At 42.9% G+C, this 25179-nt stretch overlaps 1 protein-coding gene across 4 annotated transcripts in view; it reads right to left on the bottom strand.

The window, feature by feature from the left end:
• Window positions 1-7291, bottom strand: part of ADCK1 (aarF domain containing kinase 1) — a 128150-nt gene extending 120859 nt beyond the window's left edge. For 3 of the 4 annotated variants that reach the window (XM_053602295.1, XM_053602292.1, XM_053602294.1), the window contains exons 1-2: window positions 7225-7291; window positions 986-1131 (exon numbers count right to left, since the gene is read on the bottom strand). In XM_053602295.1, coding sequence (XP_053458270.1) covers window positions 986-1120 — 135 coding nt within the window. In that variant the 5' untranslated portion in view covers window positions 1121-1131; window positions 7225-7291. Of the gene's footprint in view, window positions 1-985; window positions 1132-7035 lie in introns of all 4 variants that reach the window. The other variant, XM_053602293.1, reaches the window with a different exon arrangement.
• Between the last annotated feature and the right edge of the window lie 17888 nt (window positions 7292-25179).

Raw genomic sequence — 25179 nt, forward strand, 5'->3', positions numbered from 1 at the left:
TTACCCTTGAGGACAGGCCCCCTCTGAGCCAGGCTTGGAAGAAACCTGACAACACTGAGAATTAAGGAAATGGTAAGACAACAACCAAAAAAAGACTGCATCAGAGTGAATCTACACCAAGAAGAAAGGGTGAGTCCATCATGCAGCAGATAAAAAAAGGAAAGAACGCCCAAAGAATGTGGCCACCTACCCACCCATGAGGCAGTTACAGGGGATCACCTGGAAGAGTCACTGTCAGCAGGGCTAAGAGGACATGACCATGCCAGGATGATGTTCCTCTTGAGCCACTGGAGAAAACCTCTACCTGTCAAATATTCAACTCAGATTCTCTGTTGGTCTAGGGCTCAAAGGGATTCCCAAAATTCTTTGACACCTAGATACTCTGGGTATCAATCCTACTTCAGAACAATTTATGCTATCTCTCTGAAGAGAGACCAAGTTTTCTAGTAGAATCTCATCAAAGCTGCAAAGTCTTCCTTCCTCATGCTTGTGCTTTAGAAATGCTCAATTAGAGAAAGAACACTTAGAACACTGCCCCTTATTCTGTCACTGAAATAAGATACAGAAGCTACACAATCATAAGAGGATATTTACCCAACAAATGCAATCAGTGTAACCTAATTCTTTGTACCCTCAATGAATCCCAAACAATAAAGAAAAAAAAAAAAAGATACAGAACCTAGAACGTAAAGGCCTCAGAACAGAGACCCTAAGCAATTCCGTTCTATTTAACTCCATATCCAAGCCTGTGCAACCATGTAGAGCAGTGGTTCTCAACCTTCCTAATGTCACAGCCCTTTAATACAGTTCCTGTGGGTCACAAGCCACAGGTTGAGAACTGCTGGTATACAGGGAGCTCTGGCACATGCAAAGGTACATGCATACCTCCACACATGTATGAAAGGCATATTCATGTGCTACACATCTGAACACCTGCAAATAATACTGCAGTTTCTCTGCTACCCACAAAATAAGAAAAACCTACCGTAGCAACTGCTCTGCCCACCCTGACAGCGCCAAAGTCATTAGGGTCCAAGTACTTGTTACTGTAAAGGTAGAAGCCAGAAGCAGCAAGAGCCATGCTGGTCCATGAAGCAAGCTTGAGAGCCTTTCTGGCCATGTCCCCAGACCCTGCAGAAGAAAAAAAGTCAAGGAAGAGTAGTAGTTAAAGGTTTCATAGTTAGTCAAACTGGGATTCAAATCCCAGCTGTGTCACTTATAGACGATATGACTTTGGGTCATTTTCTGCTTAATTTTGATGAGTCCACAGATCTTCTCTCTCTCTCTCTCTCTCTCTCTCTCTCTCATGAGTCAGACATTTAGGCATTAGGTCATCCACTAGGATAAAGAAATATGTCACAGGGCACCACCTCTGGCTCAGTGAGTGGGGCACCAGTCCCATGTACCAGAGGTGGCGGGTTCACGCCCGGCCCCGGCCATAAACTGCAAATATATATATGTCATGAAAGGGATATTGTAAACATCACGACCACCAAATCCTGTGGATTTCTGTCCAGGTAGGGCTAGAGTTTATGAGCACTCTCCTAAGACAGACCTCAAGATCAAATTAGAGGTAAATAAAATGAGACAATTGCTAATAAAAGATTGAATGAATAAGTTTTTCCCCAGTGAACATGGAAACTAAAGTCAGATTAAGCACTCCTCTGCTCTAAGTTCTCCAATGACTCCCACCTCATGCAGACAGCCAGCCAAACCCTTGGCACAGCCTATAAGGCCTTATTACATGATTGGACCCCAATTTCCTGTAGGGTCTCATGCCCTGCCACTTTCCCCCTTACTCATCCCATTCCAACTGCACTGGCCTCTTTGTTAATCCTCAAACACACTAGAGCAGTGGTTCTCAACCTCCTAATGCTGTGACCCTTTAATACAGTTCCTGTGGGTCATGACCCACAGGTTGAGAACCGCTGCACTACACCCATTCTGGCCTCAGAACTTTTGCTCTTGCTCTTCTCTCTGCCTAGAACAAAGATCTCTTTGTTCTCTCTTTGATTTTTTTTCTCTTTTTTTCCAAGATAAGGTCTTACTCTATCACCCAGGCTGGAGAGCAATGGCCTGATCATAGCTCACTGCTAACTTGAACTCAAGTCATCCTCCCACTTCAGCCTCCCAAGTAGCTGGGACTACAGGGATACATCACCACATTTGGCTAAATTTTTCTTGTTTTGGTAGCGGTGGGGCCTCACTACTCACTGGTTTCAAATTGCTGGGCTCAAGCAATCTCTCACCTCAGTCTCCCAAAGTGCTGGTATTACAGGCGTGAGCCATCAAGCCTGGCCAACAAATTTTTTCTATAAAGAACCATGTAGAGGCCGGGCGTGACGGCTTATGCCTGTAATCCTAGAACTCTGGGAGACTGAGGAGGGTGAATTGCCTGAGCTTAGAGTCGAGACCAACCTGAGCCAGAGTGAGACTTCATCTCTAAAAATAGCCCGGCATTATGGCGGATGCCTATAGTCCCAGCTACTCAGGAGGCTGAGGCAAGAGAATCACTTAAGCCCAAGAGTTTAGGTTGCTGTGAACTGTGATGCCAAGGCACTCTGAGGGCAACAAAGTGAGACTCTGTCCCCCACCAAAAAAAAACAATAATAAAGAGCCATAGAGTAATTATTTGTGGTTTGTGTGCTAGAACTTGTCTGACGCAACTACTCCACCCAGGATTGCACCACAAGGTAACTTGAGAAGATACCCAAAGAAACAGGGGTGGCCAGATTTGACCCTCAATTTGTTGTTTGCAAAATCCTGGCCTACCATGCAGTAGGTGCTCCAAAAGCATTTACTGAATGAATGAATCAATGAATTACTCCCTGTCAGGCCTATGCAGAGCCAGTAACAACACAGGTCCCCAGGTGAAAACACATGCCCTGCTGTGACAATTCAGTAGTCATCCTCCCCTATTACCCCCAACACCAGCTCCCAGTCCTTGCCTCAACTGAATTCCCTGTTACACCAATCTCCACAGCTGTCCTCTGTATGCAGTGGGGCCCTGCTACCTTTGAAACCACTTCCAGGTGGGGAAAGGGTAGCAAAGCAGACATAACTCTCAAAACTCAGTTTTTGTACAAATGTCCCTGGTAATAAAGTAAGTGGAAATTGAAATACATAAAATAGATTATATAGGAGACAAACTGAGTCCAAATAGACTGGAACTAGAATTTTCCAGGTGTCAGTGAGTTTTTAAAATGCAAATGAGTTGCTTCCCCTAGGGTATTTTAAAAGACCCTGTCAGACATGAAATATGTCTGTCATTGAAAAACACCTTTCATTATTAAACCCTTTGCTAATGAATCACTTGCCTGTTCTGTTTACTTGCCTGTTTGACTTTCACCTGATTTACTTCTCATAACAGCACACAAAACTTGCAGGGGGTCTAAGGCCCCCAAGAGCCTAAAACCTAATCACTAGATTAATAATATTAGCAATAACTAACCTCTGCAGAACACCTTACACTCATCTAATTAGATAGTCCACACAGCCCAGTCAGGTCAGGCAAATATTATCCCCAGGTATAAATGAGGAAATCAAGGACCAGAGAGGGTGAGTGATTTGCCCCAGATGACTCAGCTAGAAAAATGGCAGCATAAGACTTTGAACTGGGCCTTCCCACTCCAAGAGTTCAGAGCTTTTCTTTAAGGCACATGACCTCTTTGAAAGGGACACCTGAACCCCTGTTCACTAAAGTTCCTACTACTGTTCTCAAGTAATGCACCAGTTGCTATGGGTGGGCCTATAATTTCTGACCCTCTACCATACCCAATAGTGCCAGGCATGCTTGAAGCCCTGGAGATCAACACCATATCACCAAATGAACCAATGCTCCTCACCAGAAACAAACCATTTCAGTCTATAAAACCTACAGGCAAGCAGCAAAGCTGACAGAGCTTTTTTACTGTCAAATCAATGATAACAATAGAATTCATCTCCCTGGACCACAGGAAACACCCCAGTGGGTCATGAAACCAGGCAACAGGAGATTCTGGAAAGTTCTACAAATGAGAAGTTGATGGACACATTAAATGTCCATCCCCTGGACAGAACTAAATGGGAAATCAAGCACTTACCGTTCATGGGGTCAATAAGTGGCTACAATTCATCTGCAGCCCTCTACCCATGCCACATTCTAGGACTACAGGCCTGAAGTCCCCTCTTCCTGCATGGAGCAGAGAGAATTACCATAAAGAAAAGGGTCTTAGGGCTTTAATTCCAATAATCCCATAAAGCAGGGGTCCTCAAACTGCGGCCCGCAGGCCACATGAGGTGGTGTGATTGTATTTGTTCCCGTTTTTTTTTTTTTTACTTCAAAATAAGATATGTGCAGTATGCATAGGAATTTGTTCATAGTTTTTTTAACTATAGTCCAGCCCTCCAACAGTGAGGGAGGGACAGTGAGGGACAGTGAATTGGCCCCCTCTTTAAAAATTTTGAGGACGCCTGCCATAAAGTGACCACGGCCTCCTCTCATTTCCTACAGATACTATTAGACCAGTGGTTCTCAACCTTCCTAATGCCACAAACCTTTAATACAGTTCCTGTGAGTCATGACCCATAGGTTGAGAACTGCTGTATTAGACAAATGAAAATTATTTCTTTTTTTTTTTTTTTTTTTTTTTGGCCGGGGCTGGGTTTGAACCCACCACCTCCGGCATATGGGACCAGCGCCCTACTCCTTGAGCCACAGGTGCCACCCGAAAATTATTTCTTCTAGTCTGCCTGCAAAGCTGGAAAAGACCCAAAAATACCGTTGAAGGGAGTAATCAAAGAAATCAAAGACACCTGGTCCCTGATATGGCTAGAAGCAAATTTGCAAAACCAGATTCTGAGATGCATACTATTAGCAGGCGTCCTCAAACTTTTTATTTTTTTTTTTTTATTATTTTTTTATTAAATCATAGCTGTGTACATTGATATGATCATGGGGCATCATACACTAGTTTCATAGACCGTTTGACAAGTATCACAATGTTAACATAGTCTTCCTGGCATTTTCTTAATTATTGTGCTAAGACATTTACATTCCACATTTACTAAGTTTCGCATATACCCTTGTAAGATGCACCATAGGTGTAATCCCACCAATCCCCCTCCCTCTACCCACCTGCCCTCTCCCTCCCCTCCCTTTCCCCCCTCCCCCTATTCTTGGGTTATAACTGGGTTATAGCTTTCATGTGAAAGCCCTAAATTAGTTTCATAGTAGGGCTGAGTACATTGGGTACTTTTTCTTCCATTCTTGAGATACTTTACTAAGAAGAATATGTTCCAGCTCCATCCATGTAAACATGAAAGAGGTAAAGTCTCCATCTTTCTTTAAGGCTGCATAATATTCCATGGTGTACATATACCACAATTTATTAATCCATTCGTGGATCAATGGGCACTTGGGCTTTTTCCATGACTTAGCAATTATGAATAGGGCTGCAATAAACATTCTGGTACAAATATCTTTGTTATGATGTGATTTTCTCAAACTTTTTAAACAGGGAGCCAATTCACTGTCCCTCAGACCGTTGGAGGGCTGGAATATAATTTAAAAAAAAAACTATGAACAAATTCCTATGCACACTGCACATATCTTATTTTGAAGTAAAAAAACAAAATGGGAACAAATACTACCACCTCATGTGGCCCACGGGCCGCAGTTTGAGGACCCCTGTATTAGAGGTTCAGTCTGCAGATAAGGAAGTAGAGTTTTTAAAAAGGTAAGAAACTCAACCAAGGAGCTAGTTAGTGATGGACCCAGAACTTGAATCCAGGTGTGACAGGTTCATCCAAGACAGCAAAGAGTGCACAAGAACAAGCAGGACCCTGAAGTAGACCTCTGGCATCCCTGGGACATGGAAAACTAAACCCAAAGAATGTATTCAGTGACCTGCCCTGGTGGAAAAATGGGTGGCTGAACCAAGCATGATTCTTATCTTACAGGTCCCCTATCTGACAAGAATAAGAGTGTATATCAGAAAGAAATAAAATGCAAGCTCTGGTAGCAGAGATCAAATCTCAAATCCCTAAGGCCAGTTGAGAAAAGGCCAACTAAATAATGAGACAATAAGATAAAACATGACATAACCAGAAAAAGTGATGAGTATAAACTACATGAAAACTTATATATAAATATGGGGGAATTGGTGTACAAGGTAATACGTACCTGTTCACATTTAACTACAGAGGTAAAACTGGCAAATAAAGACAGATTCACAACCAGGAGTGAAAAGTTGGTGCTTTAAGTTCAGAGGATTTTTCCCCTATAAAATAGTGGTACTCAAAATTATAATCCTCAGACCATCAGCATCCACATCCCTAGGCACATGTTAGAAATGTAAATTCGTGGTCCCCATACCAGACCTATTGAATCAAAAACTTCGGAGATGGGCATCCAGCATTCTGCGTTGAAACAAGCCCGCCAGCTAATTAGCATGCATGATGAAGTTTGAGAACCACTACAACAAGAAAATTGTTATAGAAAACTTCTGAAGGCACAAAGTCTAATTTACTTCAAGGTTGCAATTATCCCTCAAGCATCCATTAAGTGCCAAGCACCACGGAGGTAATCAATAAATATTTGTTGAATGACTTCCTAGATAGAAAGAAAAGTAATGCTACTTAATCCTGGGGGTGCGCCGTACTAGATGTCTTTCCTAAAGGCTTCTCTCCATATACCCACGATCGTCAGCACACATTTATTGTGCAATTAGGAAGCGCTGGGCCCTGCAAGGCGCTGGAGATAAGCAGAGAGCGGGGACACGTCGTGCAAACTACAAGTGGACGGCTGAGATACGTGCGTCGGCCCCTACTCTTGCTCAGACCGTGCTCCAGCCCCAGACGCCTGTGCCTCTGAGCAGGGTAAGGCCACCTGAGGGTAACGGCGTCTGGGTGAGCCACCTGAGGCTCGCCTCCAGGTCCATCTACTCGTGTGCACGCAAGACAGTGCCATCCAAGTAGACAGTCCTCACTAAATCCCACTGGTGCGCCAAGCTGAAGGAGGGGAGATCCAAGAGGGGGCGGGGCACTACGAGTCACCTGAGCCCCGTGGCCGCGCGCCAGGCCCGGATGACAAGGTCTCGGGACAAGGGTTCCCTCCTGGGTCCCGGGCGGCTGCAGAGCGGGAGCAGAGGCCAGCTCCCGATGTGTCCACGCTGGCCCCCTCGCGCCCCACGGCCGGATCTGTCTGAGCTCCGCGCCAGCCACCAGCGAGCTGCTTCTACTCACCCAGAGGCAAGCGGAGCCGCCGCGCCCGGCCCCCTGCCGTGAGAATCTGCAGGCCGCGCGGCGCTGCACCGCCACCTGATCGCGCTCGGCGCGGCCGCGCACGGCCTGCCGGGACTTGTAGTCCGCGGTCCCTCGCGCCGCAGGCATCCTGGCCCGAGACCCGCAGCCCGGCTGGCGCCGGCGGGGCGGGAATCTCGGGAGCCGTCGGGTGGACTCTTCCTGAAAACTCTTCAGGACTTACTCCAGATAGCTCATAGATTCTCGTTTAGAGAAGGATGGAGTTGGGATTTGTAGATTTTAAATAAGCTATTTAGGACAAGTGGGCGAACGGTAAGAATGTTCTGGGTAATCTCAGTTATCACTGGCTGCCACTCATTGATTTACTGACCTCTACTTACCCAATGCGGACTTGTAAGATGTACATTGGAGGCATTTATCAGACATTCATTCATTCCATAAACGACTCTTGACCTTTTCCCTTCGTGAGGGAGGGAACTGTGTTGGGGGGAGAGGCTAGAATTCGTCTATGGATTTAATGCAATTTTACATTTCCAACAGTTTTTTTTCCTGGACTTTTACGAACTAATCTAAAATTTATATAGAAAAACAAAGGGCAAAGTACAGCCAAAACACTCTTGAAGGAGAATGTGTTCCAAGGACTGGCTTTTACATATATCAACACGTATTATAAAGCTATAAAAATTAATACCCTGTGATATTTATTATAGAGGAATAGGCGGCGGCGGGGATGGAATCACCTGGAGGGCCCAGACACAGATCCAGGCACCTATGAAATCTGGAGGTATGACAGGGCTGGAATTAAAGCAATAGGGGAAAGATAGACTATTCAGAATATGGGCTGGAACAATCAATTATCTGTTGGATCCCATATGCAAAAACTAATTCCGGGTGGATTAAAGACTTTAAAGGGGAAATTAAAGTCTTAAATTTAGAACTTTTAGAAGAAAATAAAGGGAAACATCCTTATGCGCTCAGATCTCAGGGTAGGGTTTATTAAGTGCCATAAGCACAAGCTGTAAAGAAAGCTTCACTATACTTGGGCTATATTAAATTTAAAACCTTCGCTTTATCTAAAGGCACTATAAAGAGAAAAGACAAGCCACAAACTGGGAGACAATAATAGTGGCACAGGGATAGCAGCAGTGTAGAACTGAATAATACAGCCCCCAGCATCTCAAGTTTGCAACTTATAAGCAGTAAGATAAGAATATTAATAACTTCAAATGGTGTGAGAAATGTTAAAATAGAGGTGTGAACAAAGTGGTGTAGGAACACAAAGAAGGGAGCCTTAATTTTACTCAGTAGATTCTGAAATGCTCTGGAGACTAAGAATTGACTTGAGGGCTTGGAAGAAAAGGTTGAAGGGGGAGCCCCAGGAGAAGGATGTTGGGAAGCAGTGCAGGTGCATGAGAAGTCATATAAATAAAAGAATAAATGTGGAGTGGAGTACAGTAAAAGATAACAAGATTTTAAATAAAAGTTGAAAATCTAAAACACACAGAGAGAAGAGAATAAATGTATTACAAACAGTGTGGTTACTATAACTGATCTTTTATGTTTAAAGATGAAATTATTACCAGGAGGCTAGCATTTAAGCCTTAGAAATGAGAACGGGGGAAGTGAAAGCACTTTCAGTTTATGCCCTTTTGTAATTCTGTGCTTGAATTTTGTACAATAAATGTGTAAACTTTTACATTAAAAATCAAGTATTTAATTTTTAAAAATTTTAATTTAGCAGACTTTCAGTTAAACATGATTGAATACACTCATTTAAATCTGTTCCTTCTGAAATCCTATGCAAATGTCAGGAAATGAATAAAAAAGACATAACTTAGCACAATAACTAAGAAAATGTCAGGAAGGCTATGTTAACCAGTGTGATGAAAATGTGTCAAACGGTCTATGAAACCAGGGTATGGTGCCCTATGATCACATTAATGTACACAGCTATGATTTAATAAAAAAAAAAAAAGACATAAAACCCAAGAAGAACAAGTGAGAATATAATAGGAGATAGGGAAATCAAAAAATAAAGATGGAAAGCTCCAAAATAGATAGGAAAAATTAGATGCTTTTAAAACAAACCTATGCCTGAGCCCCAGCTGCAGAGATTCTGATTTGGGAGGCTAGGGTAGGGTCTGGACCCCAGTAAGTCTTAAAAGCTCCCCAGGTGATGTCAATGAACACCTTAGTGGAAAGGCTCTGTTAAGGAGGTAGACTGGAACAGGTGGCCACATTAGAATCACCTGAACAGCTTTAACAATACTCCTGGGCCACACCCAAATCACTTAAATCTATTTCTGGTAATGGGACTCAGACATAGGCAATCTATAGAGCTCCCTGGAGGATTTCAATGCACAACCAAGGTAAAAAACACTGATTTAGAGTCAAAAAATCTTGTTCAAACTGTATGACTTACAACAAGTTTTCTAATGTAGCAGAACTTTAGTTTCTTTCTTGGTAAAATGTGGCTAACACTATTATCTATCCACTATTCTACCTACATCGTAAGTTTTTGTAAGGATCAAATGAGATGGTGTGAGTACATCAGTAACTGAATACGTCTGTTCAAAGGTGTCCTGCCACATTGAAAAGAAAACCCAGAGTCTTTACCTGACCTGCCCCACCCTACTCTCTCTCTGTCTCTCTCTAGCATCATTTCCTACCCTTCTTTCCCCTGGTTCACCCCACTCTAACCACAGCAGTTTCCTTTCTATCTCTCAATCTGCCATGTTGGCTCCTGCCTCACAGCCCTTACACTTGCTATTTGCCTGTATCTTCAAAGGTCTGCTCCATCCTGGCAATCTATTCTCTGTGCTAATGTCACCTTTCTGGAGAGGCCATCCCCGATTACTATCTACCCACCTACCCCCACATTCTCTGAGACGTACTTTATCTCTTTACACTGCTTTACTTATTATGGCACTTATCAATGCGTGAAATTATATCATTCATTTGTCTAAATGGTTTTTGTCTATCTCCTCCACTAGAAAATAAACTCCATGAAAGCAAGGACTTGGATCCCAGGAAGAACTGGGTGCTGAGGATACAATGGTGAATAAAACAGACCAGATCACTGCTATGGTCTGAATGTGTGTGTCCCCACAAAATTCATATGTTAAAATCCTAACCCTAGGATGATGATATTAAGACAGGAGACCTCTAGGAGATATTAGATTATAAGAGCAGAGTGCTCATGAATGGGATTAGTGCCCTTTCTAAATAAGGCCTGAGGGAGCGAGAAGGACACAGGGAGAAGACACCATATATGAATCAAGAAACTGGGGCGGCGCCTGTGGCTCAAAGGAGTAGGGCGCAGGCCCCATATGCCGGAGGTGGCGGGTTCAAACCCAGCCCCAGCCAAAAACTGCAAAAAAAAAAAAAAAAAGAATCAAGAAACTGGCCCTCACCAGACACATGGTATCTGCTGGCACATGGATCTTGGACTTCTCAACCTCTAGAAATGGGAGAAATAGCTTTCCATGGTTTATGAGCTACCCAGTCTAGGTTTTTTTGTTACTGCAGCCCAAACAGACGAAGACACTGCCCTTGTGGAGCATCATTTGGCTGGGATCAGGGAAGAGGAGCAGACAATAAGCAAAAAAGTAACAGGGTAGTCTCAGGATGTCATAAACCCCGAGGAGAGAAGAAGGAGGGTATGATGAAGAGTAACCAAGCAGAGGCCAGAGACAGCCTCTTTGCAGAGAGTGATCAGAAAAGGCCTTGCTGAGACACCACAACCCCATGGATGAGGAAGTCCTCTGTGGGGAAGACAGACAAGAGGGTTCCCGACAGAGATAATAGCAAGTACAAAGGTCCCAGGTAGGAAAGAGCTTGTCATCTTTGAGGAACAGAAAGGAACCCAGTGTGATGGAAGCAGAGAGAGCATGTGGGAGGAGGTAGGAGAGGCAGGCAGGGGCTGGGCTTCACAGGGCCTGGGAGGGCTCCTTGCTTTGGATTTTAGTCCAAGTACACTAGGAAGCCATTGAAGGGGATATGACCGGAGAAGCTAGATAGAAAGTGCAACTAAGGCTCAGCACCTGTAGCTCAAGCGGCTAAGGCACCAGCCACATACACTGGAGCTGGCGGGTTCTAACCCAGCCCAGGCCCGTCAAACAACGACAACTACAATCAAAAAATAGCCAGGCATTGTGGTGGGCACCTGTAATCCTAGCTTGGGAGGCTGAGGCAAGAGAATCACTTAAGCCCAAGAGTTGGAGTTTGCTGTGAGCTGTGACACCACAGCACTCTACCCAGGGCAACAGCTGAGACTCTGTCTCAAAAAAAAAAAAAAGAAAAGAAAGTGCAACTAAGCAACCAAAGCCATAAAGGGAAGCAATTAATTTGTTTCAGAACCTCCAGCATACCCAGTTGTATTTCTGAGGCAGAAAGCCCTTGAATGGTTGAGTATTTAGATTGCTATCCAAGAGCAGTTTTCAGGCAGGATGCTGTGTGTCTTGTCCTATAAGTGAATCATCCAGAAGAAACCATCATAGGACAGCCAACCAGAGGGAAAGTTAGAGAAATCAAATCACCAGGTTCCTCTTTTAGGCAACAAGGAAAGACCACTGAGGAGGAAATAATGGGAAACCGTGTTCTCAGCAAGAGAGAGAATCTGAGGGCCCAGGTAGAGGAAGCGGGAAGGCCAAGTGGAGTTGCCAGCAGCATCCCTAAAATGAGCAAGGCCTGTGTGGAAAAAAAACAGGCAGCAGAATGAAGCAGGAGCTGGAGCCCAGGAAGCTGTGTTCACGCCTGCCCAGGGCAGAGAGTGTCCCAGCAAGACAAAGGCAGGCAGCACAGATGGGGCCAGAAGATCAGGGTTCAGCTACCCAGAGGGCAGTTTCACATTTGCCAAGGGAGCAGCAGGCTGATCCCTATGCATTTGTGTGCTGCCAGTGGGAAAGCAGGAGTTGGGCGCTGGAGAGGGAGAGAGAGACGGGCTGGCTCTGGACAGCTTCCATGAAGCGGTCAGACTGGCCTGAACCTGCTGGAAAGCTAATGAGTTTTTCTTTTTAATACCTGGGAGGAAGTAAATCAAGGTGAGTAATCTAGAATTAATTTCCAACCCAAGGGATAGAATGACATGGAGAACAGGGATTTCTTATCTGCCTCTGAATGACTGAAGAATCTCACAAAAGACACCTCACCCAAGCCCTTCAGTGTTCATATCCGTCATAAGGGACAGAAAAAATTCCTTATGAAAAACAGAGGATATATCTCAATAATGGTAAGAATCACATGAATCTAAATCAGAATTCTAAACTAAGTTCTTGGGGTGGAACATACAGAGATAGATATGTAGTTGATACACACACATGCATATACACACATGTATACATCCACATATGTATACAGACACACATATATACTATTATTTATCAAGCACTTGATGCCAGATGGTAGTCTAAGTGCTTTAAGCGGATTTACTCATATAATCTTCATGAGCTATGAGTTGGCTATCTTTATTATCCCCATTTTACAGTTGAGCAAACTACAGAGTTAACGAACTTGTCCAAGAGTACTCTGTAAGGACAGAGCTGGGTATTCAGTCCCATGAGCATAGCTCTGGAGTCCACACTCTGAAACAGGCAGCCTACTCTGATCAGAGAAGTTATTTAGAGAGGGGATCATTTGAGGCAAATGCCTGGAGCCCAGGCAAACTGCTCCCTGAGGTCTTTGAACCGTTTTAACCAGAAATAGGCTAACTGGTGCAGCGGTAATCCTTTTTTTTTTTTTTTTTCATCAGCCATTAATTGACCACAGCTCACAAATGAAGAGGCAAGATGGACCAGGATTTAGGTGAGCTGGGTTCAGGTCCAGCTCACCTAACTAGCTCAGACCCTGGACCAGTTGTTTTTCCCTTTCTGGGCCTCAGGATCCTCCTTTGTAAAGTAAAAGAATTTTACAGACAGAACTCTAAGGGCTCTTCCTTCTCTCACATCCCATGATTCTTACACTCACAGGTAAACAATGTCCCCTTACTTATAGTACGTCTCCACTCATCAAACAAATAGCACTGATATGGCGTGGAGCCCATGTTTGGATTGGCCCAAACACTCACTGTATCTCCCAGATGCTCTCTCTGCTCTTCCTTCCTACCCTGTGCCCCAGAAGGCTGATCCCATGGCTGCATCCCTGGAGCTCCCCAAATCTCTAAACATAGCTGGGTTTAGTCAATGGTAAGCATGAGAAGAAGGGAAGACAGAGGAGAAAAAATCCTGGATGTCTGCACACACACACACACACACACCAGCTACTATTGTCCTTCCTGTTGGCCTTCTGGCAGTGGCCTTTTGTCTGGGCACTTCTGTCATAGCTCCAGCTGCCCCTGGGCTGCAGAAACACCATTATCCCATTGTACCCCTTTAGACCTGGAGCACAGAGGTGATGGCTTCCTGCTATTGTTAGTCCCCACCAGTGCTTCCCCACCACTTGTTAGTTCCCTGAACTACCCATTACTCTGCTAAGTAGTCCACTCATTAAATATTCTGCATTAAACTCTTGAATATGCCATTTGTTTCCTGTAAAACTCTTAACTGCTGCAGCCCAGGAGGGTGGCTCTCCTCCTTGTCATTGCTACACAACACCGGGAATCCATCCATGTGTCATGAACTAACACAGGAATCCCAGACCTCCCTTCAGAGTCCTGTAGGTATCCCCACCAAGCCCCATCACTATCAGAGGACTTAGAAACAGGCACTTTTAGGGTAAGGAAGCAAGATTCTTCAATTCTTCCCAAAGTGGTGGAAGCATCAACACCAATGTTCGATTTAGCCAAAAGTCTCCCAAAACTTTCAGGCTCTTTTGAGAAAGAGAATATGAAATTCTGGGTTTGAATTCTGGCTTAGCTGCTTGCTGGCTGAGACATATCTCCTGTGCTATAGATTATTCATCTGTAACTTTGGGATAGTAATATCTTCCTCTCAAGCTCACTGCAAGGATAAAGTAAGACAACCTATGTGAGGGCTATGCCTGGCACATAGTAAGTAGATGTAAATGTTAACTCCCTTCCACTCTATTAGGCAACTGGGAAGCCATGAGAACAATTAGATGAAGTGGCTTCTCCAGAAATACCATACCACCTCCTTCAGTTCTCCAACAGAATGGCCAGGAGCTGGGCTAGCAATGAACCAAAGTAGAAAAGAAAAGAAAAACTCATTAGAAACCAGGCTTTTGTCAGAAAAAAAAAAAAATACAATGCTCAAACCCAACTGCAGCAAGCAATTATAGAACAATAGCTAAGTACTTTCTATAATTAGACAGAGAGAAACCATCGCAAGTGATCAGAGTGCCTTTGTCTGCACTGACCCTCTGCACCCAAAGAAGATCTTGGCTCACGTGAGATGGAGTCTGGGGATCTTGGCATCTTTTTTAGTTTTTTGAAAATTAAATCTCACACAAGCCTTCTGTTACCAAGAAATGAGGGCAGAGGAGGGGTTGAGGACCCTCTCATCAGAAAAGAAAGGCAACTGGAAATATGACTCATGCCAAGGATGAATTCAAGCCTGAAAGAGAAAAGGGCCTTGGAGTCTGTCCCGAGGGCCACTCACTCACATGCTTTGGGCAGGTGTAGGTTGGTATCTCTGCAGGAGGAAGATGGGCTTTGGCATTCACCTAGCATGCTCTTTTGCTAAAGTCTGAGGAGGAGCAAATCCTTAGCTTTAACAAGAGACATTATTCCAGACGAAAGCAACAGAGAAGATATTCCCACGAACACTAGTGCTAGAGAGCTGCTCTCTTGGTCTTGATAACAGCTTCCTCCCCCCGACTCTGTTCCTACCCAGGGATTGCGATTATCCTGGGCCCCCAGGTTCCCAAATGAGCCATCCTTTTCTCTCTGTTCTCCTTCCTCTCTTAACACTAACTCAGCCCACTGGTGCTTGCTTCCACATGCCCTTCCCATCTCTCCCTTCAGCATCTTCTGAACTATGGCACAAGGCACCTTCCCCCACCCCCACCATGGTACACACCATTGTTCTCCTGCCCTGATCCCCTTTACCAGGCTAGTCCACCCCATCACTTGGCTGCTTTGAGCATTGGCTCACAGTTACTCTATTCTCCAGAAACTTGACAGAGCAGGAGCTGCCTCATCAGGATGTACTAGAAGGTTATCCGCTGGCTCCCATAGCCAGGGGCTAACAGATTCATGTCCAGGGTACAAAAGCCCCTGTTCTTGGAAGTGGGATGCTGGTGTGGTGCTATTCATGCTTCTGAGCTCCCCGAAGGAAAAGGTTTCCCTGAAACCATACCTTTGCTTAGCTTCGTCCCTTGCCCAGTCCTGCTTCCTCTCTTCCTCCTGGGAGCTCAGTAAGTCACTAGAACAAGGATCTTTGTTTCAGGGTCTGCCTCTAAAACAGGTGGTAAGTGGATCAATTTTTTTAAATAGTTAAGTATTTAAATAAGCATTAGGAAATGTATAATTAGCTCATCTCTTTCAAGATATCAAGGATACTGTATCTTAGGATAAGATTAAATTTGCTTAAGTGAAAACGCAAGAAGAGAGTTCATTTACATAAAGAAAAAGAAAAGCTTTACAGAAGATAGCCATGGGAGAGGTACTAAGATCTGGCAAAATTTGTGATAACTGGAGGTCTGAAAAACCTCACCAAACTCAACTACTCCGTAGCAATGATGCTCAACCAGGGTGATTTTGCCCCCTGAAGGGACATTTGGCAATGTCTGGAAACATTTTTGATTGTCTTGGGTAGAGATCAAGAGTGTTGGGTTTTTTTGTTTGTTTGTTTGTTTGCGGTTTTTGGCCAGGGGTGGGTTTGAACCTACCACCTCTGGCATATGGGGCCAGTGCCCTACCTCTTTGAGCCACAGGCACCACCCAGAGGTCAAGAGTGTTACTGGACATCTAATAAAGCCAGAAAAGAGGCCTGCAAGATGGAATCTGAGAAGCTAAGCTGAAGCAGTACAGCTGACCTAGTCAGCAACTAGCTCCTAGCGCTACACACACACAAACTGGATTTTTGGAAGAATGCAAGGATACATACATATAATGAACACGTGCAATAAAATGTTACCTGGGAGAAAAGGAACACAGTAAAAATTGGAGAATATCTCAGTTCCTTAACTCTCTTCCGCACAGATTTACTTCCTTCTGAGTTTTTCACATTTTTATAATTATGTATTTCATCAGACTTTTTACTCTTGTAAACAAAATTAGATTGTATTGCAGGTAGAAAATATTATTTGTTCTGTTTGAATTTATACAGTATTTACATTCCAAAAAACTATCAGTTAAACCCAACTTTATTCCTTCCCGTGTTTTTGTAAGGTGAAGAGAGAAAAGGAAGCAGCTAGGCTTTTGATTCCAAACCTGATGAGCTTTGTTGCAACCAGATGAGTTGGCTTTCCAACCCAACCCTGGAGGCAGTTCATCCCCATTTTTGTCTGGGGTCCTGTTAACTAAATATGGGAGCACAAAGCTAAGAGGATTTGCTTTTTCCTGCACATCTGCACATCATGCTTTCAGGAATTTATTCTGTTTCTTGAACACTGACGTGCTGCAAACTGTTTCTCTGGGAGAAAAACAGGTCAGTCTTGAAAATTCAAGAGCGCTTGCAATTCACTTCCCAGAGGCAACGGAAACCTAGTTGTTTTCTCTCCACACCTTGCCTGAAAGGAACGTTCATTTACTAGGAGTCTACTAAGTTCCAGATATTGAGCCACTATAAAGTACCAGGCCTTGTTTCAAGGACACTAATATAAATAAAGGTGATGTTCCTGCCCTGCGCAGAAGCCCATAGTCTGCTAGTAGATACAGATTATTTTTTGTTTTAATTATGCAGTTGATTCAGCAAGGGCTGTGTAGTGAAACAAAGTTATGGGAAGCTGTTGTTTTGAACTAGCCTCCTGCCCTAGTTCTCACTAACTTCTGGCCTCAGCAGGCCAGACCAGACCAAAATGGAGTCATTTGTGCTAAGTACCACAGAAACTTAAAACAGATTTCAGTCTATTTGAGTAAGCATAATAAGGTAGTCCCCTCTGTTTTAACCTTGTAAGTATAAAGTAACTTTGAAACAACAAATCCACTTTTCATTCTTTGTTTCTGCTTTCCTCAGCCCTTTTCTGCCTACAAAGCAATCTCGCCCTGCTCAGCTCACTGGAACACTCATTATACACCTATCTTAAAGAAGGAGATGTTGACTGATTCTAGAGTAACAAATAAAAGCTAATTAAGATCTTTAAACTAAATAGGTTAAAATTTTGTCTTTTGAAAGTAGACACATACAAAGTCTTGCTGGAAGCAGAGTTGAGCCCTTCTGTTCCTATTAGAATAGAGCATAACGAAGTTCAAGAGTCAGCCTCTGGATTCCAGTGTAGACTCTCCCATTTACTAGGTAAGAAACCCCAACAAGTCACTGATGGTGTTTGCTACCAAAAGGAACAAGTAAAATTCCTCTTACAAGTCTAGAAGAAAGGTGAACAAGGTGGCTCATGCCTGTAATTCTAGCACTTTGAGAGGCCAAGGCAGGAGGATTGCTTGAGGCCAGGAGTTCAAGATCAGCCTGAGCAAGAGCAAGACCCCTGTGTCTACAAAAAAATCAGCCAAACATGGTAGCATCCCAGCTACTCAGAAGGCTGATGCAGGAAGATTGCTTAGAGCCAGGAGTTTGAGGTTTCAGTGAACTATGATGATTTCACTACAATCTAGCCCAGGCAACAGAGTAAGACCACATCTCAAAAATAAAAAGTCTGGAAAAATATATGCCAACTTAATGAACATTGTCTCTGGGTATTAGGATTGCAGTATTTTTTACTTGTGTTTGCTTCTGTTTTTCAAATTTTCTATGCAGAACAAAATCTTTTGAAATCAGAAAAAGACAACACTAAGTTTTCGAAACACAGATTAATTCTTAGAAATGTGCTATGCAAGATATTTTTTGAGAGATAGTCTCTCCTTGTCTCCTACTTTATCCATCTATCCATCTATCTACCTATCCATCTATCCATGTATCTATCTGGCAATATTCCTTAAAGGTTAGCTTTTAGAATCACCTACTTTAAAATCACTTGGAAGGCTTACTAAAATACAAAATCCAATCCCTACCCCCCGGATTCAGATTGCCTGGAGTTAGACCCAGAAATCTGTATTTTAGCATGCTCCCTAAATGGTTCTTTTCTCCTGAGCCTGAGCCACTGCTGCAGAATAAAGCTTTCTACTTACATTAATTTTCCAGGTAGCCAAAAAAAGCCAGGCCCCGTGGCTCAGGGCTGTAAGCCTAGCACTCTGGGAGCCTGGGGTAGGAGGATCCCTTGAGCTCAGGACTTTGAGACCAGACTGAGCAAGAGCAAGATTCTGTCTCTACTAAAAATAGAAAAATTAGCTGGGTATTGTGGTGGGCACATGTAGTTCCAGCTATTTAGGAGGGCGAGGCAGGAGGATCACCTGAACACAGGAGTCTGAGGTTGCTGTGAGCTATGATGATGCCCCTCTACTCTAACCTGGGCAACAGAATGAGACTCTGCTTAAAAACAAAAACTCTGGGGCAGCTAGGGCTTATCCACATATATAACATATTAAAGTGTTTTACACATCCCCCTAAAATAAATTTGCTGAACAGAGTTTAAGGTTTTCTTAGGAACCAGAGGTCACGTCCGTGAGATGGTATAGTGTTAAGATACAGTCATTCCTTCAAGGCCTGTTGAATTGTCTGGAACTATTTCCTGCCATCAGATGAAGAATCCTAAGGTTCATAAATTGGGAAAGGAGAGACCTTTGTTTCTTATAAAGTGTTGCAGTCTGCAGGCTGGAGAAACCAAAGGCCGGGGTGGGAGGGGGGGGAAGGATTAGATAGGAATTTATACTGAATGGGTTGGCCAAGTGTACATATTCAACAGGGAGAGCTATGAATATTCATGAAGGGAGCACACACATGCATAGTAAGAAAACATGCATGTTACATGTGTCCTATCTTTGCTTTGGGGTGCAGACTTAACATTTAAACATATTATAATTAGGATCTAACATCAAAAGGTGAAACAGTAGACAACAGAAGTATCTTGTATGCAGCCTCTGTAAACTGACCAGAACTATTCCATGGTCAGTGGTCTCTTACCAAGAAGAAACACTGGTCAATTGTTATGTCAAAACTGCAAAAATGGAGGAGCAAGGCTGGGCACAGTGTGGCTCACATCTGTAATCCAAGCACTCTGGGAGGCTGGGCCAGAGGATGCCTTGAGCTCAGAAGTTCAAGACCAGCCTGAGCAAAAGAAAGACCCCATCTCTACTAAAAATAGAAAAATTAGCTAGGCATGGTGATGCATGCCTATAGTCCCAGCTACTCAGGAGGCTGAGATAAGAGGAATCCTTGAGCCCAGAAGTTTGAGGTTGCTGTGAGCTAGGCTGACACCACAGCACTCCAGCCTGGGCAACAGAGTGAGACTCTGTCTCAAACAAAACAAAACAAAACAAAATGGAGGTGCACCATCAGACAGTTGGTTGAAGTCAGCAGTGGAGCAAGTCTTTCAAAAGGGCTGGTTTCTGTTCATCCCTTAGGAAAAAAAGTCTAATAGTGGTTATCAAGGGAGGGGGTGTAACAAGGGCATTTGACCTCCTACCCCATCATGATGGGAACTCAGTTTTTAAGGCTTCTCTGGGGTCCCCTTGGCTAAGAGGGGGTCCATTCAGTTTGTTAAGAGGCTTAGGATTTTATTTTTATTTCTCACAACTCACTAAATGGGTCCTGGGCTGTGATACTTTTATAGTTCTATCAATTTTGTGCTATTATTCATCATCCAGTGTCTGGATGATAATAAATTAAAAAATTCACTTATTAAAAAATAATAATTCATTTACCATCTCCTAGCAAACAGATTGTCCCTCTAAAAGAAACCAGGGACTTCTAGAGAAATGACTTATTCCAGATCTGGGGTTGGAAATGTGTAAGATGATCATGAAATACATTTTATACCAGAAAGTAAGAACATTATCAGAGACTACTGGGGTTGGGTCAAAAGGACTTAGAAGCTAATATGAAGAGCCTCCTACTTACTAAAGATAGGACAGTTTGAACATCACCAGGCTAAAAACATTAATGGATAAAAGCACATCAAGTATGTTTGACTATGTGAGTTTATAGCCACTTCTGAAGAATAGTAGAGAACTGCTTAATTATTTTAAAAACTGGTCATTAAAGGGAGGCCAGGTGCAGTGGCTCACACTTGGAATCCTAACACTTTGGGAGGCTGAGGCAGGAGGATCACTTCAGCTCAGGAGTTCAAAATCACACTGAGCAAGAGCAAGACCCCTTCTCTACTAAAAATAGAAAAATTAGCTGGATGTTTTGGTGGGCCCCTGATAGGTCCCAGCTACTTGGGAGGCTGAGGCAGGAGGATCACTAGAACCCAGGAGTTTGAAAATGCTGTGAAGTAGGCTGACACCACAGTCAGCCTACAGAGAGAGACTCTGTCTCCAAAAAGAAAAAAATTCCAAAGGAAAATATGGATTAAATTGAGCTGCAATGAACAATCTTGTGCAAATATCTTTGTTGCAAAGTGATTTTTGGTCTTTTGGATATGTACCTAGTAGAGGAATTACAAGATCAAACGTCAGTTCTACTTCTAGAACTGAGATCCCTGAATATTCTCCAAACTTTTTTCAAAAAGGAACATATTAGTTTGCATTCCCACCAGCAATGCAGAAGTGTTCCCTTTTCTCCACATCCATGCCAACATCTGTAGTTTGGGGACTTTATTATGTGGACTACTCTTACTAGAGTTAGATGATATCTCAAAGTGGTTTTTATTTGCATTTCTTTGATGATTAAAAATGATGAGCATTTTTTCATGTGTCTGTAGGCCATGCATCTGTCTTCTTCAGAGAAGCTTCTGTTCAAGTCTCTTGCCCAGAATGAAATGGGATCACTTGTTCTTTTCTTATTAATAAGTTTGAGTTCTCTGTGAATTCTGGTTATCAGATGTTTGTCAGAAACATAACCTGCAAATATTCTCTCCCATTCTGAGGGCTCCCATCAACCCATGAATGGATTAATAAATTGTGGTATATATATATATATATATATATATATATACACCATGGAATACTAGGCAGCCTTAAAAAAAGATGGAGACTTTACTTCTTTTATGTTTACATGAATGGAGCTGGAACATATTCTTCTTAGTAACGTATCTCAAGAATGGAAGAAAAAGTATCTAATGTACTCAGTACTTTTATGAAACCAATTTATAATTACTCATACTTTCTTATGAAAGATAGATCAAAACTATAGCCCAAGATGAAGGAGAGAAGTGGAGAGGGATGGAAGGGAAGGGGGGAGGTTTGATAGAGGGAAGGTAAAAGGAGGGACCACACCTATGGAGCATATTGCAAGGATACAAGTCAAATCTACAAAATATAGAATATAAATGTCTTTTTTTTTTTTTTTTGTAGAGACAGAGTCTCACTTTATGGCCCTCGGTAGAGGGCCATGGCATCACACAGCTCACAGCAACCTCCAATTCCTCAGCTTAAGCGATTCTCTTGCCTCAGCCTCCCGAGTAGCTGGGACTACAGGCGCCCGCCACAATGCCTGGCTATTTTTTGGTTGCAATTTGGCTGGGGCCGGGTTTGAACCCACCACCCTCGGTATATGGGGCCGGCGCCTTACCCACTGAGCCATAGGCACCGCCCAGAATATAAATGTCTTAACATGATAATTAAGTAAATGAGGTGAAAGCTATATTAATTAGTCCAATGTAAGCACTCCAAATTGTAAAGAAAATCAATGCATTGTACCCCACAAATGCATAAATGTATTCATGATCTACGTGTATATGACTTAATAAAAATACATGGATTAAAAATAAAAAATGATCAAGAAAAAGGGAATATTGATTTGATATTAAAAAATTAATTTTTTAAAATTTAGATGTGATAATGGCACTATGGTTATAATTTTCAAAAAGGATCCCATATCTTTTAGAGAAACATGCTGAAATAATTACAGATGAAATATAATGTTGGAGAATTGTTTCAAAATAAATGTGGGGGAGCAAATGTTGGGTAAAATTTGCCCTGTGTTGAAAATCATTAAAGCAGATCAGGTCATTGGGTTCATTTTTCTCTTTTCTCCATTTCTGAGTATCTTTGAAAATGTTTGGAAATGTTCTGTAAGTTTATGGTTGAAACTAAAAAATTTCAGAAAAGTAAAAGAAGAAAATGTAAATTATTCATAATCCTACCCTGCAGAGATAATCACTATGATCATTTTACAGTATATCCTCCCAGCCTTTTAAATAATATATACAATTGAAATCCTACTGTGAATATTGTTTTGTAATCTGCTTTCTTAAGATGGTATTTTTTCCTTGCCATTAAAAATTCTAAAATATTATTCTTAACGTTTGCAAGGATATTTTAGTTCCTAATATTTATTTAATCAGTTCTTCATTTTTGCAACTAAAAATTTTGCTGCCATGACATCCTTGAAAATTTTTATTTTCAGATGACACTGATTTTTTTAAAAGTAGAATGCCTAGTTAGAAGAATATGAACATGGGCAGTGCCTGTGGCTCATTGGGTAGGGTGCCAGTCCCATATACCGAGGGTGGTGGGTTCGAACCCTGCCCTGGCCAAACAGCAACAAAAAATAGCCGGCGTTGTGGCGGGTGCCTGTAGTCCCAGCTGCTCGGGAGGCTGAGACAAGAAAATCACCTAAGCCCAGGGGTTAGAGGTTGCTGTGAGCTGTGACTCCACAGCACTCTACCGAGAGTGATAAAGTGAGACTCTGTCTCAGAAAAAAAAAAAAAGGAAAAATATGAACATTTGCAGTTACTTAATATTGCTACCAAACTACCCTAGAAAAGGTTATGTGCATTTATGTTCCTACAAGTAGTTTATGGATTTTTTTTTTTTTTTAGACAGTCTCACTCTCTTGCCCTAGGCTAGAATGCCTTGGCATCATAGCTCACAGCAACTTCAAACTCCTAGGCTCAAGTGATCCACCAGGCACTTGTCACAACACCCAGCTAGTTTTTCTATTTTTAGTAGAGATGGGGTCTCACTCTTGCTCAGAATGGTCTTGAACTCCTGAGCTCAAGCAATCCACCTGCCTTGGCCTCCCAGTGTGCTAGGATTACAGGCGAAGGCTACCACGCCCAGCTATCTTCCTACAAGTAGTGAGGTAGAATTCCTGGTTTTCCTAAAACCTACTCTCCTGAAAGCCCTATTTAATCTACCCTATTTAACAAAGAATTCTAAATCAAAAGAGCAGATAAGTGTGTTGGAGCCAGACAAGCCTACCATTGAATCCTATTAACTGTGTGATATTAGGAAAGTTACTTAACATCTCTTGACTTGTTTCCTCATCTCTAAAATGGAGGAAAGAACAACACTGGGAGGTCACAGCCATTAATTAAGAGCATATATATATATATATGACATATTATATACATATATTATCTGTAAATTTCTGGCCTCATAAATGTGAGTTATAATCATCATCACTATTATACCTTGGCTCCTTGTAAAAAGTCATAGTTTTGGCTCGGCGCCTGTGGCTCAAGCCGCTAAGGTGCTAGCCACATACATCTGAGCTGGCAGGTTCAAATCCATCTCGGGCCCACCGAACAACAATGACAGCTGCAACCAAAAAATAGCCGAGTGTTGTGGCAGGCGCTTGTAGTCCCAGCTACTTGGGAGGTGGAGGCAGGAGAATCTCTTGAGCCCAGGAGTTGGAGGTTGCTGTGAGCTGTGATGCCATGGTACTCTGCCCAGGGCAACAGCTTGAGGCTCTGTCTCAAAAAAAAAAAAAAAGTCATAGTTTTGTTTTTGTTTTTGCAAGACAGGGTCTCATTCTAGCCCAGGTTAGAGTGCAGCGGCATCATCTTAGCTCACTGATACCTCAAACTCCTAGGTTCAAGCGATCCTCCTGCCTCAGCCTCCTGAGTAGCTGGGACTTCAAGCTCATGCCACCATGACCAGCTAATTTGCTATTTTTGTAGAGACAGGGGTCTTGCTCTTGCTCAGGTTGGTCTTGAACTCCTGGTCTCAAGCCTCTCGCCTCAGCCTCCCAAAGCACTAGAATTATAGGAATGAGCCATCTTCCTCAGCCTAGAGGCACGCAGTTTTTGTGACAGTTATTTTATTTTTTTCAAGAAGAGGCTCATTTTATTTACTTTTGTTTTCAAGACTGTATTTAGGGCAGCACCTGTGGCTCAGTCGGTAAGGCGCCGGCCCCATATACCGAGGGTGGCCAGTTCAAACCCGGCCCTGGCTGAACTGCAACCAAAAAATAGCTGGGCATTGTGGCGGGCGCCTGTAGTCCCAGCTACTCGGGAGGCTGAGGCAAGAGAATCGCTTAAGCCCAGGAGTTGGAGGTTGCTGTGAGCTGTGTGATGCCATGGCACTCTACCGAGGGCCACAAAGTGAGACTCTGTCTCTACAAAAAAAAAAAAAAAGACTGTATTTAAGATAGCTTATGAATAAGTTAGGATGCTTCTGGTGGTTGCAGGTAACCGAAACCCCAAGTCCAACTGATGTAACTGCTGCCTAGAGGTAAGAAGGACTCAGACTTTGAGTCTTTTCTGAGTGATTCCATTGCTTCTGCCCTTCTAAATGTTATTTTCAACCCTAATGTGCCCTAGAATAAGGCAGCTGTCAACAGCAACTAAATCTACATGCTTCTCCATTCTCTTCCAAGTAGAAAAGGAATCCCTTCCCATTATTACCCAAGTAGGTCTTAAGATTTATACTGATGGGGAAAACTGTTTCATTTCATTTTGGGTTTGTTTTTTGTTTGTTTTTAGTGGAACTTAATTAACTGATTCCAAAAGCAAAGGGCCAAGACAAAACACTACTGAATAAGGAGAACAAGGTGAAAGGACTTGAACAAGAACATAATAAAGAGCCCCCACATAGCACTTGCTACATAACACTTGCTCCGCGAAAGAGATGGCCTGCAGGTCAGTAAGGAAGGAACAGAC

Source organism: Nycticebus coucang, chromosome 9 (assembly GCF_027406575.1).
Source record: "Nycticebus coucang isolate mNycCou1 chromosome 9, mNycCou1.pri, whole genome shotgun sequence".
Classification (NCBI taxonomy): Eukaryota; Metazoa; Chordata; class Mammalia; order Primates; family Lorisidae; genus Nycticebus; species Nycticebus coucang.